Here is a 24,108-nt window from a genome sequence, read left to right on the forward strand (position 1 = left end):
AGTTGGGGCGGGAGTGAGCTGGATGATCTGTCTGTCACTCAGTTTCCTCTCCGGACCCGCCTCTCCCTCTCTGTCAGCTCTTTCTCAGTCAGGTCGGGCCGGGCTGTATAAAAAAGGAAGGGGCGGCAGCTCGGCTCTCATTCGGCAGCGATTGGAGTGAAGAAGCGTGATGTCTGGAAGAGGTAAAGGAGGCAAAGGCCTGGGAAAAGGCGGAGCGAAGCGGCACCGCAAAGTGCTCCGTGATAACATCCAGGGCATCACGAAACCAGCCATACGGCGCCTGGCTCGCCGTGGCGGGGTCAAGCGCATCTCGGGCTTGATCTACGAGGAGACCCGCGGGGTGCTGAAGGTTTTCCTGGAGAATGTGATCCGGGATGCGGTCACCTACACTGAGCACGCCAAGCGCAAGACGGTCACCGCCATGGATGTGGTGTACGCTCTGAAACGCCAGGGCCGCACTCTCTATGGATTCGGCGGCTGAGCATAAAGCGACCCTTTTCCAGCGAACCCAAAGGCTCTTTTCAGAGCCACCCAAACCCTCCGAAAGAGAGCGGAGACCTGAGGACGTGAGAGGTAGCGCATGCTGAGGGAACTGTTATTGTGGCTGGTTATTTCACATTTATCGCGACTTTTATAAGTATCTCGGTTTCGAAAATTTACCAATACCGTGTTTTGTGGTACGGCAGAGAGCTTTCGGAGTGGACTGTTCACTTTGTTGCTTTGTACTATGGTGTATGATTTTAAAATTCTAAGTAGACCTGCAGTGTACATGAGAGGTTATTCGGCCAATCGAGTTTGTGCAAACTGGTTATTCCATGTAAATAATCGCATCCTTGTAATTGTAAGGTGTAGGTGTAGGTGCAGTAGGAGGGGAGGGGAGGGGAGGTGTTGAATTGAACCGAGCAGAGAATGAATTGAAGTGGGAAATGCTGCAGAGACAGCGGGAGGATTTAGCTCTCTCTGATGCAGTTAAAGGAAGCGTGAAGCCAAACCCGATCGGGAACATCCGTGACACTATTCTAGACTCATTGATCAAACAAAGGTTACTCAGGCAGTGACCGTGCAATGAGGAATAAAGTAGTTCCAGACACTCTCATAATCGTTTTCGGATATAATCTCCCTCTGCTGCTACCAACAGTAACAATATCCAATAAAAAGGAGATAGAAATGTAGCGATGTTAGGTATAACGGCCAGGGCTTTACACATTAAAAGGAAAGTAATTCAACTTGACAGAGTTCAGCTCCTTTCACAGATGCTGTGAGTGGCTCTGAAAAGAGCCTTTGGGTTGTCAGATTCAAGAACGGTCTCTTCACTTTTTAGCAGATCCAGCAGCGGAAGTTTTCTTGGGCAGCAGCACGGCCTGGATATTAGGCAGCACCCCGCCCTGAGCGATGGTCACCCCTCCCAGCAGCTTGTTGAGCTCCTCGTCGTTGCGCACGGCCAGCTGCAGGTGCCTGGGGATGATGCGGGTCTTCTTGTTGTCCCGGGCCGCGTTGCCGGCCAGCTCCAGGATTTCAGCCGTCAGATACTCCAGCACCGCAGCCAGATAGACCGGCGCTCCGGCACCCACACGCTCAGCATAGTTGCCCTTTCTCAGGAGCCTGTGAACACGGCCCACCGGGAACTGCAGGCCAGCCCGGGACGACCGAGACTTCGCCTTGGCGCGACCTTTCCCACTGCCCTTTCCTCTCCCAGACATGATCACAAACACTTTCACAGAGAATGCTACACTCCGCCCACATTGCGGCCTCTTATTCCTTCGGGAGGAATGGTGGGGCGGCTGTTTCTGATTGGTCCCATTGTTCAGCCCCGCCTAATGTTGTTTCAATTCCCAATCAGATATCTGCCTCATTCCCCAATCCGGAGAGGGCCCGGGGAGGAGGGCGGAGAGTACCGGCGCCAAATCATCAACCGCTTTCTTTACAATTTGAAAAGCCCGCCAAATTCCAAACAAAGCAGTATGTTTTACCTGAAAAATGAAGTACAAAAAACTGAGGAAGTTAAAAAAATATTAATACACATGCTATTTACTTTTAGTTTACAAATGTGTACTTCACACGGTCTTACTCTCCCTCATTTGCCGATCTGTATCTGTCCATTTCTGATCTTGAGAGTGGGTTATTTTCTAAACCTTAAGAAGCAGCTGAAACAAAACAGGTCAAACACCCCAGTCTGCAACCTGTCTTTCCTTTTCACATTTCAATCCCACCCCGATATGCTGATAAAACAGCACACAGCATTCCTCCGGCTCAGCATCGAGGGCGAACACTTTTTTCAGGCGATATTTTAAAGCTGACCTCCCTTACCGATCTCGATCAGATTCAGCAAAAGCTCCACGTTTCTGTCCGGTATCTGTGTTGGTGTTCTCTTGGTTCGCTTTGGAAGTTCTCACCAACAGCATGAAGTGTTATTTTGCAGAGCGAGAAGTCGGATCAAACCCGCGCATTGGAAAGGTGAAGTAAATCAGAAGGTAAAATGCATCAACGTGGGGGTGAAAGACGTGGGCATTTGTCTGCCAGAGGTAAACAAGACAGAAAACGACTCACTGGCGCCTGATCTGCTCTCGTCCACCCCACTCCCGACTAATTTGCAAAAAAGTAGTTATTAACTCAGAAACATATAGCGGGAGAAGTTAAATTGCTCTATCAATAATCACGAACTAAAACAAAGAACTGAAGAAATGGTTCAGCTATCTTAGGGACGTTGAGGGTGGCTCTTATAAGAGCCTTTGGGTTGTGAATGTGTGTGTTTCAGCGCAGTGCGGCCCTTCACTTGGAGCTGGTGTACTTGGTCACCGCCTTTGTGCCCTCCGACACGGCGTGCTTGGCCAGCTCCCCGGGCAGCAGCAGCCGCACGGCGGTCTGGATCTCCCGGGAGCTGATGGTGCTGCGCTTGTTGTAATGGGCCAGGCGGGAAGCCTCCCCCGCGATACGCTCGAAAATATCGTTGACGAACGAGTTCATGATGCTCATGGCCTTGGAGGAGATGCCGGTGTCGGGGTGAACCTGCTTCATCACTTTGTAGATGTAGATGGAGTAACTTTCTCTCCGAGTCCTTTTCCTCTTCCTGCTGCCCTTTGCTGGCGCCTTCTTAATGATTTTCTTCGCGCCCTTCTTGGAGGTTTGCTGGGTTTTCTTCTCATCTGCCATAGCGCCGCTCACTTTCAAAAACAGAATAAGGAAAAGCGGGCTCGGAGCTCCCTCTTTATAGACTGACGGCGTCATCAATGCGAATGAGGGATGGGGAAAGACTTGCTTCTGATTGGGTAGTTTATTAAGAGTGATTCCCAAACATGGAGTCTCTCTGATTGGTTAATGTGAGATCCAATGTGGATCTGCAACGAAATGCGAAGTGGATGGTGATTCTGTTCCTGTCCGTCTGACTGAGAGAGATTTGTTTTGTGTCTGCGATACAGAAAGTGACTGTGGTATTGGCTCGGTTTCCTTTTGCTCGTTGTTGTGCTGATGTGTTTCTAGCTCCGCATGTCTGTTCTGTTCCTCTGTATAGGATGGAATTAACACAGAACTCTGCACTGTGTGAAAAAAAGCTCTCATCCATTCGAAATTGCGATTACATTTGTTGTCAAGTTACACATACCACTGGAACCTGACTGAATGTTTTCTCCACTTGGGGTTGATCCAACTCATTCCCAATTGCACGGAGTTGGAGAAATTATAAGAAAAAGTTTATATGGAATACTTTTGTTGAGTCATATATTGATGAATATATTTCTGAGACCTTGACTGATAACTGTGGGCCCAGAGACGTATCGATAACTGGGTGCTTTGAAAGTACCTGCAGTGTACTGAACCACGTTGCTGCACTTTTCAATTAGGCGTCTTGCAGTTTCATGCAGGGATTTATAACTTTTCTCCGTCTTACGCGAATGCCTGTTAACCAGCAACTGTCAGCATGCTATACGTATATGTGTCACTTTAACTTTATATCTGTCATGTCCTAATTTACACATTTCGCATTAACTCAACATCTGTCCAATGAGGCTCTGGTCCTCCATCTAATAGGCAGTGTTATTTCAAGACCGGTTTTATTCTGTAACCATCAAACACTGATGTGAGCGGTAAAACGTTACACTATTTGCCAGCCACTTAGAAATATTCCTTCAATCTGTGCCCCCAGTAGAAAGTGGGAACTGCAGATGCTGGGGATCAGAGGCTTATGCCCAAAACGTCGAGATGAAGGGCTTATGCTTAAAACAACGATTCTCCTGCTCCTCGGATGCTGCCTGACATGCTGCGCTTTTCCAGGACTACACTCTCGACTCCAATCTGTGCCCGTCTGTTTCTGAGATGTATTTTTGTAAACTCTACTTCACAATCTTAACATGTCAGTATGTTACTGGACTGTAACTCAAACCTTCCAAAGTGTACCTTGTTGCTTTACTCTGTCGGTGTGAAATTTGAAAGTACCAGGTACCACTTTGGACAGACTCAGGTAGGACTCACTACCCTCCACTCCCATGCCCCATGAATATCAGCTTCTGCAAATTGAACTTGGGTTTGTATTTATGACTGCAACATTTTGATAAAGGATAATGTACGTTGTTACTGACAATATCTGCAACATCACTGCGGATGTTACATTGTTTATGCCGGTTTCTAGCCAATCAATAGTTGTATTGTATCCTAACGATTTATTGCTTTGCAAGTGACTCAGTATTTCATTCTATAAATGCCAGTTTATTGTTTCTAATTTTGTATTTACTCAGTATCAGTCAATTACTGGCATGACAGAGAGCAAATATCTCAACATCTCAAAGTTTCTGATGAAATGGGTGGTTTTTTTTCACTCCATCCTTGATACATCAGGGTAACTTATAACTGAATCGATCAGTGTGTGATCTGTGAGCACACACACATCAGTAAGTTAAAGATAAAGTGTATAGTGAATGATGCTGCAGATACAGTGAATATGCTGTAGTTATTAATTTCTTTCAATCTTCTGTCACTTTAAATACCTCAAAGCAGAAGACCATAAGAAGCTTGAGAATTCTGTGACATTTCTATCTGCATGTGTGTACTCTGTCCTGAGAAGAGATCACAAAGACTTTAGTTATGTTCTTCATCTCATTTTGATGTTTAGTGCCCATAACCAAAGACTCCCTGATGTATCAAAAAAGATATATGGCTACATTAGCATAAATTAAGCTGATAACTCAACCCTAACTGCTTTCTGTGGAACAGAACAAGGAGACAATGTTCTGCATTGCTTTCTTAGACAGAAGGCTTCCTGTTCAAAACGGTGTCCCTTACTCGGGATTCTCTCATGAGCAGTGACCTACCCCCAGCATCAACTCTGTCAACTCCCTTCAGATCATTTTTATTTTGCTCTAAAGGTCATCCATTGCTCTTCAAAACTCCAATGAGAATATACCCAACCATTTTATACGTATAATGAGAGACTATCAATCTGCATCTCTAAGCTTCTGCTATTTGAATATGAGAGTATAGGTATCACCCTTTCCCAGTAAGATTCTGCTGTGTGCATACCTATGTGAATTTCTCACGCTATACCTGTTGGTTTCTACTGTATGAATACGACAGTTTCTACTCTCAAATGGGATAGTTTAATCAATCGATGTCAGTTTCTGCATTGTTAAAATGTGAACGTAGTTATCAATGTCAACCTGCCATCTTCTGCAAAGCGAACATGTGGGGGCCCATATTAACATGTACCTGTTGCTTTCAGCGACAGGAATGCATGAGTTTAGTTATCATTCTTTTCCTGTTAGTTTCTTCGATGTGAATGAATTGGTGTAGTTATCCATCTGTACTGATGAAGGGCTTTTAAACAAAACGTCGATTCTCCTGCTCCTTGGATGCTTTGTGACCTGTACTTTTCCAGTACCACACTCCTGACTCCAATCTCCAGCATCTGCAGTCCTCAGCTTTGCCTATCCATTTGTACCTATCAGTTTCTGATCTGTGAATATGTAAGTGTCGTTATTGATCTGTCCATCAGTTTCTTTAATTTGAATATGACTGTCTGGTCATCTATCTCTCCCTGTCAGTTTCTGTGATGTGATGACAGTCCAATTATTTATCTGCCCTTGTCAGTTTCTGCTGTGTGAATATAAGAGTGGCATTATCAGTCTCTACCTGTCAGCTTTTGCTATGTCAATGTGATTTTAGTTATCAATCTGCCTCATTAGGTTCTAGGTGAATGTAAAAATGTAGTTATCAATATATACCTGTAGATTCTGCTCTGGGAATGTGGGTGTGTTATCAAAATGTACCGGTCAGTTTGTTGCAATGTGAATGTTTGAGTGCAGATTTCAATCTGTATCTGACAGTTTCTGCAATCATCAGTCTATCCCTGACAGCTTCAACTATGTGAATGGATGAGTGCATCTGTACCTGAAGGTATCTGTACCTGTCAGTTTGTGTTCTGTGAATGAGTGAGTGTACTTACACATTTGTCTCTGTTTAACATGACACTTGCAGAAACTGCGGGAGCTCTATTTACTTCAAATCTCTGTTGCTTAACATGAATAAGATTTTATCTATTGCCATCCATGTCAGGGTGGCATGGTGGCACAGTGGTGCCAGGGACACAGATTCAATTCCAGCCTTGGTTCATTATCTGTGTGCAGCTTGTACGTTCTGCCAGTGTCTGCATGAGTTTCCTCTGCGAGCGCTAGTTTCTTTGCATGGTCCAAACATGTGCAGGGTTGCTGGATTAGCCATGGTAAATTGTCCTGTATTATTCAAGGATGTGCAGTGTCCGTGGGTTGACTGTGGTAAACGTGGAGTTATGGGGATAGGGTGGGGTCAACATCTATGTAGGATCAGATTTGGAGAGTTGTTGCAGGGGACTGCGCCAAATTACCTCTCTCTGCACTGGAGAAATTCTATGTATTGTAAATGTAAGTGAGACTTTTTCTATCATTAATCAGTCTCGACAGTGTAAAGCAGTTTGGATAATTTCCATAACTTTTATTCAATGGTATAGTTTTTGATTGTTATTCTGCATCTGTATTTGAATTTATTGTTCACATGTTTACAACCAGACCACTTTATGAGAGCTTTCTCACTGTGTGTCCAATCACCTCTGGGTATCTGTCTGAATATGTACCTCTTCATGTCAATATTTGATTTCCCTTTGGACAGGTATGATGTTTTGGAAAGTGTAGGCGGGCAATGGCTGTTCATGCTACGTTCCCCTGAGAATTCATGTTTCTGGTACTGAGACTGGCTCGAATGCAACGAGGGGTACATCGGCTTCCAAGAGATCAATTGTGTGAGGGGATTCTGTCGTCCGAGGTACAGACAGACGTTTCTGTGGCCAGCAGCGATAAAGCAGAATGGTGTTGGTTCCGTGGTGCCAGGATCAAGGGTGTCTCAGAGAGGGTACAGAATGTTCTCACGGGTGAAGAGGGGACAGCAAGAGGTCATTGTCCACATTGGAACCAACAACATAGGAAGGGAAAAGGTTGTGATTCTGAAGGGAGATTACAGAGAGTTAGGCAGAAATTTAAAAAGGAATTTACTCCCAGTGCTACAAGCTAGTGAGAGCAGGAATAGGAGGATAGAACAGATGAATGCATGGCTGAGGAGCTGGTGTATAGGGAAGGATTCATATTTTTGGATCATTGGAATCTCTTTTGGGTAGAAGTGACCTGTGCAAGAAGGACGGATTGCACCTAAATTGGAATGGGACTAATATACTGGCAGGGAAATTTTTTTGATCTGCTCGGGACAATTTAAACTAGTAAGGTTGGGGTGGGGGGGGGGGGGGTGGTGTGGGTGGGGGGGGAAACGGGACCACGGACGTAGTGAGAAAAGAGATCAGTCTGAGACTGGTACAGTTAAGAACAGAAGTGAGACAAACAATCAGGGCAAGCAGGGACAAGGTAGGACGAATAAACTAAACTGCATTTACTTCAAGGCAAGGGAAGTAAATGCAGGGAAAGCAGATGAACTTAAGGCCTGGTTAGGAACATAGGACTGGGATATCATAGCAATTACAGAAACATGGCTCAGGGATGGGCAGGATTGGCAGCTTGATGTTACAGGATACAAATGCTACAGGAAGGACAGAAAGGGAGGCAAGAGAGGAGGGGGTGTGGCATTTTGAGAAGGGATAACATTACAGCTGTGCTCAGAGAGGATATTCCTGGAAATACATCCAGGGAAGTTATTTGGGTGGAACTAAGAAATAAGAAAGGGATAATCACCTTATTGGGATTGTATTATAGACCCCCGAATAGTCAGAGGGAAATTGAGAAACAAACTTGTAAGGAGATCTCAGCTGTAACCACGGTAGCGTGGCCGAGTGGTCTAAGGTGCTGGATTTAGGCTCCAGTCATTTCAACCTCTGTAAGGCGTTCGACAAGGTTCACCATGGGAGACTGATTAGCAAGGTTATATCTCATGGGATACATTTGAATACAAACTGGCTCAAAGGTAGAAGACAGAGGGTGGTGGTGGAGGATTATTTTTTAGACTGGAGGCCTGTGACCAGTGGAATGCCACAAGGATCAGTGCTGGGCCCTCTACTTTTTGTCATTTACATAAATGATTTGGATGCGAGCATAAGAGGTACAGTTACTAAGTTTGCAGGTGACACCAAAATTGGAGGTGTAGTGGACAGCGAAGAGGATTACCTCAGATTACAATAGGATCTGGACCAGATGGGCCAATGGGCTGAGAAGTGGCAGATGGAGTTTAATTCAGATAAATGCGAGGTGCTGCATTTTGGGAAAGAAAATCTTAGCAGGACTTATATACTTAATGGTAAGGTCCTACGGAGTGTTGCTGAACAAAGAGACCTTGGAGTGCAGTTTCATAGCTCCTCGAAAACGGAGTCGCAGGTAGATAGGATAGTGAAGAAGGTGTTTGGTATGTTTTCCTTTATTGGTCAGAATATTGAGTACAGGAGTTAGGAGTCATGTTGCGCTGTACAGGACATTGGTTCGGCCACTGTTGGAATATTGCGTGCAATCCTGGTCTCCTTCCTATCCGAAATATGTTGTGAAACTTGACAGGGTTCAGAAAAGATTTACAAGGATGTTGCCAGGGTTGGAGGATCAGAGCTACAGGGAGAGGCGGAACAGGCTGGGGCTGTTTTCCCTGGAGCATCGGAGGCTGAGGGATGAGCTTATAGAGGTTTACAAAATTATGAGGAGCATGGATAGGATAAATAAGCAAAGTCTTTTCCCTGGGGTCAGGAGTCCAGAAGGCATAGGTTTAGGGTGAGAGGGGAAAGATATAAAAGAGACCTAAGGGGCAACCTTTTCACACAGAGGGTGGTACGTGTATGGAATGAGCTGCCAGAGGATGTGGTGGAGGCTGGTGCAATTGCAACATTAAAAGGCATTTGGATGGTTATATGAATAGAAAGGGTTTGAATATGGGTCGGGTGATGGCAGGTGGGACTAGATTGGGTTGGGATATCTGGTTGGAATGGACGGGTTGGACGGAAGGGTCTGTTTCCATGCTGTACATCTCTATGACTCTATCTGTAAGAATAATAGGGTGGTTATGGTAGGGGACTTTAACTTTTCAAACATAGACTGGGACTGACATAGTGTTCAAGGTTGAGATGGAGAGCAATTTGTTGAGTGCATACAAGACAATTTTCTGATTCATTATGTGGATGTACCTACTAGAGAAGATGCAAAACTTGACCTACTCTTGAGAAGCAAGGCAGGGCAGGTGACTGAGGTGTCAGTGGGTGAGCACTTTGGGCCAGCGACCATAATTCTATGAGATTTAAAATAGTGATGGAAAAGAATAGACTAGATCTAAAAGTTGAAATTCTAAATTGGAGAAAGGGCAATTTTGACGGTATTAGGCTCCTACCAGTCCATGCCGACCAGATATCCCAACCCAATCTACTCCTGCTGCCAGCACCTGGCCTATGCTGTACATCTCTGACTCTGAGACATATGGGGCAGTTTTATTTTTAAACAAGATAGTGGTAGCAGTGGAACACACTGCCTGGGGTGGAGATGGAGGAAGCTACAACAAGGGTATTGAAAGGACTTTTAGGTAAGCAAATGAATATGTAAGAAATAGATGGTTATGGACCAATGCCAGGGAGAAGGGATTAATTGCATTTTGGTGGCATGTTCGGCACAACATGGTGGACTGAAGGACCCATTCCTGTCCTGTACTGTTCAATGTTCAGATTTTAATGCGGTGTATATTTTGGATGAGAAGTCATTCAAGTTGATTGAAACTGGGTAGGATGCATTTAGCATATAGATTAAAAAATATAAACTTCAGTTTCCTTGGTGGTGTTTGACTCTTGGTTTGAACATATCTCTCTGGGAATGGAGCTCGATGTGAACCTGACCCAATCCACTCTGTGACTGTGGAAAGGATTGTTCTTCACTCTGACAGCAGTAGCATACCTGCTGTTTATTCGAAGCAGCTGGTCACACTTGGCTCTGTACCGAGGGAATATTACATTGTCTTGATCCTTTGAGTACTTGCCTGGAGGAAGACAGAAGGGATACCTCCTGTGATTGGCAACATCAATGTAACATTCAGTTCCTCATCATTAAGGTTTTTTTAAAATTAAAGCCATGGGTCTGATTCCACTCCTGCCCTGAGCTGTTCCTTGTCCATTTTTTCTTAAAATTCTAAGCCCAAAGGAATGAGATCCAGAAATGAAACAACACCCATACAGCTCCATAAGTGGGGCCTACCTGATGTAATTGGGTATGTGGATATGTGAGTTTAGTTATTGATCTCTATCTCTCAGTTCCTGCTTGGTGAATGTGAGAGTGTCGTTATCAAACTGTAACATTCATTATATGGTCAATATGTTTACATATTCACACTGCAAAGTCTGGCAGGATCCAATTGATAACTATTGAATCATAAAAATAATACAGCACAGAGGGGGCTATTCAGCCCATCTTGTCCATGCCAACCCAAAGACCCTTTCTCATCCCATCTTCTTGCCGCAGCCCGTAGCCTTGCAGTTAATGGAACCTGAGGTGCAGTTCCAGGGAGTTTTGTTTAAAAAAGTTCAGGATCTCTGCTGCACCACCAAATCAGGCAGCAAATTCCAGATACCCACCACTCTGTGCATAGAAAAACATTTTCCTCACATATCATGTAACCCTACACCACTTCGTTTGAATCAATGATTCCTGGTGTTTGAACTCTCTGCCAAAGGAAACAGGTTCGTCCTGCATACTCTAATCTCTCCCTCTCACTATTTCGTGAAAAAATCACACAACACCAGGTTACAGTTCAACAAGTATATTTGGAAGCACAAACTTTTTCAGGGTGAACACAATACTCCAGTTGTAGCCTCATCAGTGCCGTATATGGTTTCATTGTTATATCCCTACTTTTGAATTCCATCCTTCTGCCTATGAAGGAGAGCATTCCACGTGCCTCCTTTACAACCCCATTTACCCATAGCGACCCATGCACTTGCACACTTACCCTGTCCCCTCAGTATATTCCCATTTATTGTCTATTCCCATTTACTGTTTGACTTCCCAAAATGCATTCCCTCACACTTCTCAGAGCTGAACTCCATCTGCCATTTTCCTGCCCACTCCAAACCATCTATAATACTTTTGGAGATGACAGCTATCTTCTACACTATCCACTAAGTCGCCAACTTTTGTGTCATCTGCAAATTTCACAAATCTGCCCATCACATTCAAGTCCAAATCCTTAATGTATAAAACAAACAGCAGAGGTCCCAACACTGAGCCATGCAGAGCACCACTTGAAACAGCTTTTCGTTCACAAGAGCAGCCATCAACCATTACCATTTGTTTCCTGTTACTCAGACAACTTTGCATCCAATTCAACACATTACCCTGTATCCCACAGCTTTTACTTTTTGAACCAGTCAGCTGTGATGCTGCTGCTCCTTTAACAAGCCTGTAAAAGACACAGGCTCCGAAAAGTCTGACTTGATGGGTTTTAGGGACATTTTAATTATAGCTAATAGATAATGCCTCAGGCAAAAGGCTTCCACATTTTTAAAAAGAACACTTGTACAATGAAAGGGGAGTGGTCCAGTTTTCCCAGCTCAGCTTTTCTCTGGTCTGATTTGGTCTTTAGCTGTCTAGCTATTGACTGAAAGCAGTCAGGCAGTTGAAAAAGCTGCTGAACCTAAAGAAGCCGGTCCATGCTGGTTCTCACTCACTCACTCTCTCTCTCTCTCTCTCTGACATCTCTCCTGCAAGATCCTGTGTTTGATTTTATCTTTTTTGTGCGAAGGGGTGTTTGTGGGGAGTATTGCAAGTATTGGGAACAGCATCATTAAGTTGGTATAATCTGTAGGGTTTTCGGATAGGCTAAGTTATTCAGTATTCTGTTCTGTTTTAAGGCATAGGAGCATTTGATTGTGTTTCATTTGATAATCTTGTAAATCAGTTCTGTTTTGTTTAAAACAACGGGGTTTGACCAGCTACATCACTCCTGGAACATCCACATTACACCTGCTTAAAACAACCAGCAAAGTTAGGGTCCGGGCTACTTGAAATATTTTGAGCAGGTCTGGCCTGGTCCATATCAGTTAGGGGGCTCTTTGAAGGATTTATTCTGTTGTTCTGATTTGGGATTAGGGTTGTTGGACTTGAAGGCAGCGAATGGTAGGTGTTAGTGTCTTTTGTTCCAGGTTTTGAATTCAGTTGGTTTAAACTGTGCTTCGGAGAGCAACAGCTCTTTCAGTCAACCAGAGTTTTCTGCAGGTGGAAGAAGTGATTTTAGGCCTTTTACAAAAGGTGGTTAAGGGTAAGCTGCTGGAAATAGCAGCCAATCTGGGATTGAGGCTGTGTCCTTCCATGAGGAAAGGAGAGATAATTACAGCAGTAGCTCAGCATTTACGCTTGTTGGAAACACCATCAGAATCTTCAGAGATGGCTAACATTCAATGAAAAATGCAGCCACTTGAGTTAGAGGCACAAGACAAGGAAAGGGCAACAGAAATGAATTTTTTTGAATTATGATTAAATGCAGAAGAGAGAACGAGAGAGAGAGAAAAGGAGAGAAAGGAAAGGAAGAAGGAGAGGGAGTTTGAACATTGGAAATTGGCATTTTGACAGGAATTCAAAAATTCACTTCCTGAAGTAGTGAAAACTCATGTGAAAGAGCAGAGAGTTAAAACGGCAAGACTAGCAGCTGAAACAGCTGATGATCATGAGTTGATCAAAGTTTGGCTTCTAAAACCAATTTCAATCCATGAGCGATAGAAGTTGAGGATAAGAGAAATCCTCACATGGAAAGGAAATGATAGATCTCAGTGAAGGTCATAAGGATGACTTATCACAAGTTAAAAAGGAAATCCTTGAAGGGGAAAGGGAAGTTAAAAAGCTCTGGTGTTTTCCCTGCAATAAAGTAGGCCACATGAAATCAGTATTGGTGGGTTAGGAAAAACACTGGGAAGCCAGATGTAGGAAACAGGAGAAGCCAATGAATTTTGTTAGAGTGGTAACAGAAAGCACAACGGAGATCCGAAAGCTGCAGCAGAATCTACAAGCTGGACGGAGGTGCCAGATCTTCTTAAACCATCCATCTCTGAAGACAACGTTTACTCGCATGGCTAGGAGGATCAGGTAAAGTGGTTACAATATTAACAGATACAAAGATCCTCTCAATCTGTGATGCTGAAAGATGAGGTGATATATACCTCTGAAGGACTATTGCTCGAAAATGTACTAGTAACGGGAATTCATGTTGAGACAAGAAACACTGAATTGTGAGAAGTGAGGTTAGAGTGTCCAGTGCAGTGACGAGTGGAGAAGTTGTGGTAGGGGTAGTGGACAAACTCTCAGCTCCGGGAATACAATTTGTCCTTGCTAATGATATTGTTGATTCACCGGTAGGAATGCTGCTGTTGAAAAGCCAGTGAAAACTCAGGCAACTGAATTATTGCTGGACATATAACCTGGGCATTTTCCAGACTGTGTGGTGACAAAGTCATCAGTTGAAACAGGAGAGATCAAAGAGTACAGATAAGAAAGTTGAAGTGAAATTAGCAGAGACCCTGGTTGATCAGATGGTTGAGACAAACCGGGAAGAGATAGATGACAAAGCAGACATCTTTAGCTGAGATAAATCAACCAAGTTACAGCAGAAAGATGAAAATTTAAAGGAATTGTACCAAAAGGCCAACACAGAAAAATAATCTGAACATATCCCTGCATAATATTATATTAATAATGATGTATTAATGAGGAAATGGAGACCATCACACATTCAGGCTGATGAGAAATGGACAGAACTGTATGAAGTTGTATTGCCAGTGGGTTATGGAAAGGAGGTGTTGAGCTACCACTAGGTAAACTCCATGTAAATGTGCTTCACTTGGGTTGGAGGATTTGAGTTAGCGGTAGAGGCTGAATAGACTGGAGCTGCTTTCCCTGGAGAGGGACCTTTATAGAGGTTCATAAAATCATGAGCAGCATGGATAAGTGGTAGAGGCTGGACCGAAGGGTCTCTTTCCGTGCTGTACATCCCTATGATTCGATGGCTGTAAATAATAACACTTATTGGAAATGGGGTGATGTGCACTGAGAATGGAGAGAGAGAAACTGCTGATGAGCACAGTTTCCTTCCATCTCTGTTCTTAGCAGCTACCTCACAGAAACGATGTAACAGTATGATCTATTTGTTTATCTACATTGGAGAAAATGTTCTTATTAAATGCAGATTTTAATGCTGTTCCTGAGTGTCTATTTTGGATGAGGATTCAGTTTACCTATCTTTAAAACTAAATCTTTAAATGTCTTCAAATGTCAACGGGCTACATACCTTGCTGTTTGCTCGAGGCAGTTGGTCCCACTTCCCTGTGAACCCAGGAAGTATTACAGTGTCTTAGTCCCTCAGGTATTTGGCTGGAGGAAGATAGAGAGACACCATCTGTTAATCAACGTGAAGCGAGACTGGTAATATTGATCAATGCTGAAAATGTGTTGCTGGAAAAGCGCAGCAGGTCAGGCAGCACGCAAGGAACAGGAGATTCGACGTTTCGGGCATAAGCCCTTCTTTAGGAATGTCACATTCATTGCATATTCGTTAGGATAAGCCAGCAACTTAAACAGAACCACGGATCGGATTCCATTGTTGCACTGAGCTGCTCTTTGTCTGGAGATTGCATTTATTTCTCATATGAGTCGATACCAATTGAGTGAGATGGAGAGACTGAGCAACAACTGCACAGCTCCATGAGTGGGACTACTCACCAACAGAATGCTAACACAGTTCAATATCCAACTCCCAATACACTACCTGTTGGAGAGAGAAAAAAAACGGTGCAATACCTTATTTTTTCCCAAGACACACTCCTTTTACAGGAGTATCCCATTCCTACAGTCGGTCTGCGATTCCGATATTGACTGCACAATCTCACCAAACAATCGGAAACAATGAAATCTCAACAGAGTTCAGAGGATTGTAAATCACAAGAATGTCCCACAGCAGCTTCTTCCCGCTCTGTCTCCCTCAGCAGGCCCACACACAGCCCGAGAAAGGCCTCTCTCTTCCCCCCAGCCCGCTCACTCCACGTTCCGGGACCAGTTCCTGCTCCGCTCGGCCTCTTACAAACAGCCCCCGGTTCTCCCTGAACTCACCCCGAATCAATCCCGGTCTCGGAGCCCCCTCTGTGTCCCAGGCTCCCATCCCGATGTGCTGCTGGAAGGAGCCTGCTGTTCCCTCGCTTCCCTGGGCGCTGATCTCTCCATTGCGGTCTGTTTCAAACAAACCTCTTGCACTCACTGAGTAAATGCTCCTCAATGGCAGCGCTGGGGGAGGGTCACACGCATGCGCTCCTCTACTCAGGAACTGTCAGCTTTGGGGTGAAAAGGTTCCGTCCCAGATGCAGCTGGGGCTGGATGATCAAAGACATTGCCCTGCTCTGCCTGTCACTTAAGTTCTGTGTTAATTCAGCATTCAGAGGAAACTATCACTGTGTGAAAAAAAAACTCATCCATTTGAAATTGTGATTACACAAGTTCAAGTTACACAATCCGCTGGAACCTGACCGAAAATGTTTTCTACGCTTGGGGTGGATTCAACTCATTCTCAATTACACCGAGTTAAAGAGAAATGGAAAGAAAAAGTTTCTGTGCCATACTTTTCTTGAGTCAAGAGTTGAGTCACATCTCGAGTGTGGGAGTAATATATTTCTGAGAACTTGATTGATAACCATGGGCCCAGAGACATATCAATAACTGCTTAGGCATCGTGCAGCTTCATGTAGGGATTTATAGCATTTCTCAGTGTTATGCGAATGCCTGTTAACCAGCAACTGTGAACATGCAATACTATTTGCCAGCTACTTAGTAATATTCCTGCAATCTGTGCCCCAAGGAGAGGTGAGTTCTGCAGATGCTGAGGATCAGAGGGCTTATGCCTGAAACGTTGAGATGAAGGGCTTATGCCCAATACATTGATTCTCCTGTTCGTTGGATGCTGCCGGACCTGCTGTGCTTTTCCATCACCACATTCTCCAACACCAATCTGCGCCGTCTGTTTCTGGGTTGTAAAGCATTTTTGTAAATCCGTTTTCAGTCTTTACATGTCAGTATGTTGTTACTGGACTGTAACTCAAACCTGTATAAGTGTAACTTGTTTTACTCTGTAGGTGTCATCCATTGTCATAAGAATGTGTTTCATGTGTACCTACAGCTTTGAATGTACTGGATTCTACTTTGGACAGACTCGGGTAGAATTCACTGCCCTCCACTCCCACACCCTATGAATATCAGCTTCTGCACACAGTCTGCCAAGGCTGGAATCGAACCTCGGATAACTGATATTCCCCAAAATTTTCCACAACCAATCTTACTCCGAATATTCCACAATGAATATTTTCCATAACATTATAAAACTGCCTTTATTTTTGAAATACAAAAATTCAATAATTTTGAAAAGATTCGATCAGTTAATCGAATAAAAGTTAAGATACCGAGAGAAGCGACCCCCTTCCAGAACACAACCCTTCCGAATCCCCATGCAGTAAAAGGCCTGAATATGTTTTCCTTGCGTTTATATTTCTTCACCACAAAGGATCAGACAGAATATACATTAAAACAGATAAATGTTCAAACTAAGTTTGTTGTCAAGAAAATAGGGAAAGAATCCTTCAGGATAGTAACATTTTCACTCTCCAACAAAGGAACTGTAAAGAATTGCCTTATGTCAGCGCTTGAGAGATGACTGCAGAGGATCTTTCTCGACATTACCATTTCTCATGTGTGTATTTTTGTTTGGCAAAAGACCGTTACATTTTGTTGAACTAACGCAGATCTTCCTCTTTCATTTGAAAATCTCAAATGCCCTCAATCAAAGCGGGTTTTTTTTTCACTCCAGGCTGAGACATAATTTGTTTATTTTCCTTCCTTGCAGTTAACATAATCACGATCTTCGTTCTGAGATATAAAAAATTGTGGATTGTCTCCATGTGTGAGTCGATACCTGGTGGCCATGGCAGTGGCGGATCTACTAATTGTTATCATCTACCTCACATTGAGGCACAATCCAATCGTTTATCGGGAAAAGTTTTATTTCCTCTATTCCATCCCAGTGTATAATATCCACGCAGTTCTGCTTTATGCAGCCACTGACTGTTCTGTCTGGTTCACTGTTTCTTTCAACGTTGATTGATTTGTGGCCATTTGTTGCCAGAAGCTGAAAATTAAAAATTGCATAGCGAAAATGGCGTCTGTGGTTCTGTGAACACTGACTGTGCTGAGCAGTTTGAAGAACATTTTCTGTTATTTTATGCTCACAGGTTCATATAGGCTGGTGAACTACCCCTGGTTTTGTGCTGCTACATTCGGTTCTTACGATTCTCATGCTTGGGTCAAAATCGAGTTCCTCCACCATATTCTAACACCAACTCTCCCATTTCTCCTAATTGTCTTGCTCAATATTTTCACCGTCAGATATATTGTAATGAAAAGCAGAGCCCGCAGGAGCCTCCTGGCTCACAGCAATAGAGAGTCTCGAAGAGACATGGAAATGAAGAGCCGAAGAAAATCCATCATTTTACTGTTTGTGCGGTCGGCCAATTTCATCCTTTAGTGGTCAATGTTAGTGTTGTTTTCCAAATGGAACCGAATGTATTTGTTTGGATATGAGTTTTTGTACCTCCATCGCTTTGTGCAGGAAATAGGTTACATGTTGCAGCTCCTCAGTTGCTGTACAAACACTGCGATTTATGCTGTCACCCAGACCAAGTTCAGACAGCAGCTGAAGAATGTGCTTAAATGCCCTTTAACCCGAATGAATCAATAAACCCGATTCACTAATTGATCAGTCAACCCTGAAATTTCTGATTTCATTTCAAATTTACTGCAATGAGGCAATATGTCATTATAAGAACAGATTGTGTGCAGTTCATGTTTGGCCACTATTTAATGTACAGATTACATTACAGATTACATGTACAGCACATTTCAATTTTCCCTCGACTCGGGGGCCAGTGGGAGAAGGTAACATTTCACATACTGTACCTTTAACTTCAGATTGGAGAGATTATAAAATATTCATAAAAAATGTGACAATCTGCAGAACTAAGTACTTTTTGTTTTGAGTTTATGTTTAAAAACCTGAGCTGGAAAGAGACAGACCCTGCACCAAGTGCTGGTTCTCGGGGAAAAAAAGAGAGGAACAGGCTGAGCTCAGGATTTGGTTTTACTAACTCTGATCTTGTTTATATCTCTGATGACACAAAATTCAGGATCGCACTTCACATCTCCCTCCACCTCTCCCCCCCCCCCCCCCCCCCCCCCCCACCCATTCTCCCACGGACAGTCAGAATCTCCTTCTTTCCCACTCTCCGACTTTGAATTCCTTCTGATTATATCATTTTCATTGATTATCCTTCCAACACCCAGTCTCCTTCAGACATTCACCTAGGTAAAAACAATGACTGCAGATGCTCGAAACCAGATTCTGGATTAGTGGTGCTGGAAAAGCACAGCAGTTCAGACAGCATCCGAGGACCAGACTTTACTGCTTCTCGGATGCTGCCTGAACTGCTGTGCTTTTCCAGCACCACTAATCCAGAATTCAGACATTCACCGTCAAACACTCTACCGCCTTGTCATTCTGTATCTCTCCCAATGTCCTCAATACTTCTCTATCGTTGAAATGTTCATATCGTTCTTTCGTTTCCTTTATCTTCAGAATTTTCCGCACGTTTTCCCTCCCTCTGTTCTCCAGCCTTCAGAGCACTTTCCCCCCTTTGTCTTTACTCTTCTCTTCTTCTCTCTTTCCTTAACCATCATTACTTCCTTTCTCTCTCATTTTCCCTCTCTCGCTATCTCTCTCCCTCTTGCCTCTCTCCTTTTCTTCTCTCTGACTGTGCGTTCTGATAGCCCTGTGGATTGGGAATCCCGCTCTGCCAACTCAATTATTTTTCTTCAGGGGACCGGACTCCAATGTGGGAAGTACGGAGCCTTGCATTCTACTTAATTTACTCACTGACCTTGAGAGTTATACACACTCCTTCTGGTAAATCAGAGCGGATTTATCCATCATGCACAACGTGTGTGTATGCACCTATAAATAAGTGTCTGCATGAGTCCATGTATATCTGTCTTTGACTCTAAATATCTGCACGTTTATATTAGTTTGTATGTGTGTCTGTGTTTGTTTCTATGTCTGTGCATTTCCACTTTTCTCATTTATCTCATTCTGTCTATCTCTATTTTTGTGTGTGTGTACATCTGTTTATGTGTGTGTGTATCTATGTTTGGATGTATCTTTGTGTGCGCTTCTGTGCAACTGTGGGTCGTGCTGTTTTAGGGCTGAATCCATAGAAATGGGGCTTAATGCCTCAATCTCTCTTTTTCTGCTTCTCGGTCTCTCTGTCTGTCTTCTCTTTCTCTCTCATTCTGTTTTCGTGTTCATTTAAAATGATGCCGTGCTATCCTCTGCTGGACTCCACACACCACTGCAAAGTAAGCAGTTTTTGTTTGAGATGAAATTAAAGCATCTGAATCTCGTACGTTTGTGTCGTTGATTAGTTCTTCCAAGAATGAGTTTGGAGATACAAAACAGTTTTGTCCATCCTTTGCGATGATGTGCCTAAGAAATGAGCAGAAGAAAATGAGTGTGCCTAGTGTCGAATCTCTTCCCCTTTTGGGTCCATTTAAGGACCTTTAAATGCTTTCTGACAGCGTTGTAACGGTGGGAGACCCAGCAAGTTGTAGACGGGCAGAGAGAGTGCGCTATAGACAACAAAAGACAATAGCAGTGTCAAAAAGCGAGGACTCCGAGGGCCCACTGAGTTGAATAGCTCCCGGCACTGCAACTTCAAATTAAATGTTTTCTACTTTTCTGTTTGTAAATTAATAAAGGGAACAAATACTGAGAAAACAAGGACTGCAAATGCTGGAGATCTGAGTCTAAACATGTGACGCTGGAAAAGTATCCGAGGAAGAGGAAAGTTGACGTTTTGGGCACAAACCCTTTATCAATTTTAAGTTCCACTAACTCCCTGCTGAGCCTCTGAGCTTGCACCCACTTTAATATTGGCGCTATTTAATTTATCCGACTTCTCTTCAGACGTCCATCTGAAATTAATGACTACACCTTTCTGACCATATCAGTAGACTGCCGTGTGTCTGTCCACTTCACTAGTCTGCCGGGATCTCTCGGTATTGGCTTGTATTCTCTACACCCTTCTGAATCAGTCCATAAAAATAAACAGATAGATGCAGCAGACCTTCATAAGATGAGGATTTGAGTTCAGAAATCTTACTGCAGTGATCCAGGTCCTTGGTTAATCCATACCTCGAGTACTCTGTGCTGATTTGGTCTTCACACCTAAGAAAGCAAATCCTTATCATAAAGGGAGTGCAGTTAAGTACACTGCTAGCACGAATGTAGTGTTCTAACTGAAATATATAAAAATCTAATAGTGCTGAAAACACGAGATAGAAACAGATTGTTTCCCCTAATAGGGAATTCTCGATGCAAATTCCATAGTCTTATGAAATAGAATAAGCTTTTGCAAATAGAGGCTAAGAGAACATTCTTCATTCAGAAGATGGTTAATGTATGGAATTCTCGACTACGGAAAGTTGCGTAGGCCAAATATTCAGGAAATGCATTGTTTATTTCAATATTACTGCAATACGTTCTAGTTGGAGTTAACCCTGCAGAAGGGGAATATTGTTATTGGGTCAGCAAGTGTGGGCTGAGATATGGAGAGGAAATGGTGTTGAAATAGGGGTTCAGTCATGATCATATCAAATGTTTGAATGTGTTCAAAGAGTGAATAGCCTTTTCCTGCTTCTAATTTCTGCGTTTCTTTTGTTTTAATGTGCTCCTGAAAGCAGAACATATTTAAATGCGGTCTAAGAATAGATGTGACTGATTGGATTCCTGGCGTTGCCTCAGTAAATCAGTCACAGCAATGCATTCCTTACTTGTCGTGACCAATCCGTTTGAAATAAAAGCCGACAGTCCATGGATCTTCCTAACTATTAGATGCCCCTATATTTTGACAAGCGGTGTGACTGCACAGAAAGAAAACCAAATCCCTCTAAACGAACTAAAAAGGAGCAGTGTCTGCCCGCATAGTGAGCAATTATTCAGAAGTCAAAAGGGAATTGACAGAAAAAAAATACTGAGAGCAGTAGGGGGAGTGGAAAACATTCGATTGCTCTTTCAAAAAGTATATCTGAATGAGTCTAATAGACACGTCTAATGCTGCATCATTCCGTGACCCTATCTTTGCCCATTTCAACTAACTATTTTTCACATCTTCACACACTTACTTTGGCTACAGTTTCTGAATGAAAGAGAACTCTGAACATTAGGAATTTCCTCAACATTTTCACACTGTTCTGTTCAGACGGAATAAGCGTCAAGAGAACGAGAAGCAAGGAAGGACCAGACATTGCAGAAGAGAAAGGTTTGGCCTAATGGTGGGGTCAAGGCGTTCTCTTCCACTTGAGAGGCTGTCACACATCCTCCAGAAAGTTATAGCTAGTTAGTGCAAAGTGCACAATTTGAGTAAAAATGGCTCAAGACATGAAATTTATCTGATGGTCATAAAGAGAAAAATTATCACTAAATGTCCTTGGGGGAGATACTTGCTCTTCAGCCAGTCACTGTGACACTGAACGCCCTCATAGTAAGTGGAAAATTGCCATTTATTTAAAAAAAAAGTTCAAAAACTTAGTGTATCCTAAACATATTTACAGGTAATCAATAAGTTTTAAATTTTGCACAGTATTATTGAAGTGATGCGAAGTTAATTTCTCCCCGAGGATGCTACCGAAGACATCACATCCACCCCAGCAAATACAACGTCATGTATTTTGATGAGGTCACTCACAACGTCAACGGCAGTCACATGACCAGCACCCACCTCCAGAGCGTGTCTCCAGCTCCACACCAGGATCCAGCTGAGGATGAATGGTTAGTCCTCACGAAAGGCCTTACCGTCATACCACTATGTTGCCATGTCACTGAATTCTGTGTGCACTGCCCCTACTTTACTTCCACCGCCTCCATCTCCATGTTTCCTTTTTCAATCATGACTCCCATCCTCCCTCCAAAGACCCATTCTACTGCCTCCAACATACGCCATCCATTTGGACATCCATTTCAGGCCTCGTACGCTCTCTCATCCTCTTTATCTCCATTTGCCGAGCGACATTGACTACGTCAATCTGTCTGCGCCTCTGACCCAATCCAACTTCTCACCCTCGGAACACAGTACTCCCATCTCTCTACTCCAACCCCAACAGCACCATCAAACTGGTGGACAAAGTGGGTGCACAGTCATAGTATTTCGTACCGATTCTACCTCATCGAAGCCAGATGCCAACGTGCTGTCACCTCCTCCTACTTACCACTTGACCATGACCCCGCCTCTCATCATGAAGCCTTCATATTCCAAACTATTCACAACTTCATCACTTCAGGGGATCTCCCATCCACAGCCTCAAACCTCATAGTTCCTAACTCTATACTGCAGGTTCTATGTTTTAGCCACGTTTTACAAACCTGAGTGAACAGTTGGCCGATTGGCTCTACCTGCTCCTACCGACCGAAATCGTCACCACGTATCTCGATTCTATCCTGCCCGTTTTGGTCCACGAGCACTCCACTTATATCCAGGCCACCACTTGCAACTTGCCTCTCCTCCATAACTTTCAATTCCCCGGCCTCCAATGCCTCATCCTCATCACGGACATCCAGTTCCTTTATACCTCTAGCCCCAATGAGGAAGACATAAACGCCGCCCATTTCTTCCTTTGCCCCAACCAATCCAATCCCCTTCCACCGACACATTCATTCAATTGGTGGAACAAATTCTCCTTGCAATTCACCCACTTCTGATAAACCAGAAGGTTGGCTATGGGTACTCGCATGTGTCCCAGCTATGCATGTCTCTGCGTAGGATTCACACAAAAGGTCCTCTTCCACAGCTCCACCGGCACAATCCGCCATCTTTTCCTCCATTACATTGACCACTGCATCGGTGCTGCCTCCTGCACCCACGAGAAGCTTGAACAGTTCATCCACTACGCCAACAGTTCCCACTAACACCTCAAATTTACTTGGACCATTTTGTCTCCTCCGTCTGCATCCTGGACCTGCCTATCATCGTCTCTGACAAATGACTCAACGCTGATACCTATTTCAAACACACCTACAAACTCGTGGAGGAACGTCTCATCATCTGCCTTGGGAGTCTACAACTAGATCGCCTCAACCTTGATTTCACCAGTGTCTAAAACTATCTCCCCGCCCCCGCACCCTATCCCAGATTTAACCCGCTGACTCAGTTCAATCCTCTTGGCCTGACATACCTGTCGATCTTCCATCCCACCTATCCACTCCAAATGTACCATCGACCTGTACTCAATAATTTGCTACCTTCTCCCAACTATAATCATTGCACCTTCTTTTCCCCAGCACCAACCTCTCCCCCTTATTTAATTCTTATACCCCTTCCGCCCCATCTTGACATGCTGATACCTTGATCCTCAGATGCTGCGTGATCTGCTGTGCCTTTTCCACCTCAATAATTCATTGATGTTGATTCTCCAGCATATGCACTCCTCACTATCTCCTAGCGCAGCAGTTACTACTCACTCTAAAATGCCATTGAGGAGATGACCTTCGAACTTACTGATGCTT

General features: G+C 43.7%; 4 protein-coding genes and 1 long non-coding RNA gene across 5 annotated transcripts in view; 1 reads left to right on the forward strand and 4 right to left on the reverse strand.

The window, feature by feature from the left end:
• Positions 1-24,108, reverse strand: part of LOC132837100 (histone H4) — a 1,051,674-nt gene that overhangs the window by 283,761 nt on the left and 743,805 nt on the right. The gene's annotated exons all lie outside the window — the stretch shown is intronic.
• On the forward strand, positions 117-666 carry LOC132837214 (histone H4). The gene has a single exon (XM_060856935.1). It carries the CDS (start codon positions 170-172, stop codon positions 479-481), a length of 312 nt encoding a protein of 103 aa, XP_060712918.1. The 5' UTR covers positions 117-169; the 3' UTR covers positions 482-666.
• Positions 1,180-1,700, reverse strand: LOC132837157 (late histone H2A.L3-like). The gene has a single exon (XM_060856866.1). The coding sequence runs from the start codon at positions 1,698-1,700 to the stop codon at positions 1,311-1,313; it is 390 nt and encodes a 129-aa protein (XP_060712849.1). The 3' UTR covers positions 1,180-1,310.
• Positions 2,770-3,225, reverse strand: LOC132837290 (late histone H2B.L4-like). The gene has a single exon (XM_060856963.1). It carries the CDS (start codon positions 3,223-3,225, stop codon positions 2,770-2,772), a length of 456 nt encoding a protein of 151 aa, XP_060712946.1.
• On the reverse strand, positions 10,254-15,732 carry LOC132837269 (uncharacterized). The gene is made up of 3 exons (XR_009647492.1): positions 15,570-15,732; positions 14,752-14,834; positions 10,254-10,458 (listed from the first exon to the last, which is right to left on the reverse strand). It is a non-coding gene; the product is annotated as an uncharacterized LOC132837269 (long non-coding RNA).

Source organism: Hemiscyllium ocellatum, chromosome 49, assembly GCF_020745735.1.
Source record: "Hemiscyllium ocellatum isolate sHemOce1 chromosome 49, sHemOce1.pat.X.cur, whole genome shotgun sequence".
NCBI lineage: Eukaryota > Metazoa > Chordata > Chondrichthyes > Orectolobiformes > Hemiscylliidae > Hemiscyllium > Hemiscyllium ocellatum.

Coding starts and splice junctions, on each gene's coding strand:
- LOC132837214 (XM_060856935.1), top strand. CDS start 170: ATGTCTGGAAGAGGTAAAGGAGGCAAAGGCCTGGGAAAAGGCGGAGCG.
- LOC132837157 (XM_060856866.1), bottom strand. CDS start 1,700: ATGTCTGGGAGAGGAAAGGGCAGTGGGAAAGGTCGCGCCAAGGCGAAG.
- LOC132837290 (XM_060856963.1), bottom strand. CDS start 3,225: ATGACGCCGTCAGTCTATAAAGAGGGAGCTCCGAGCCCGCTTTTCCTT.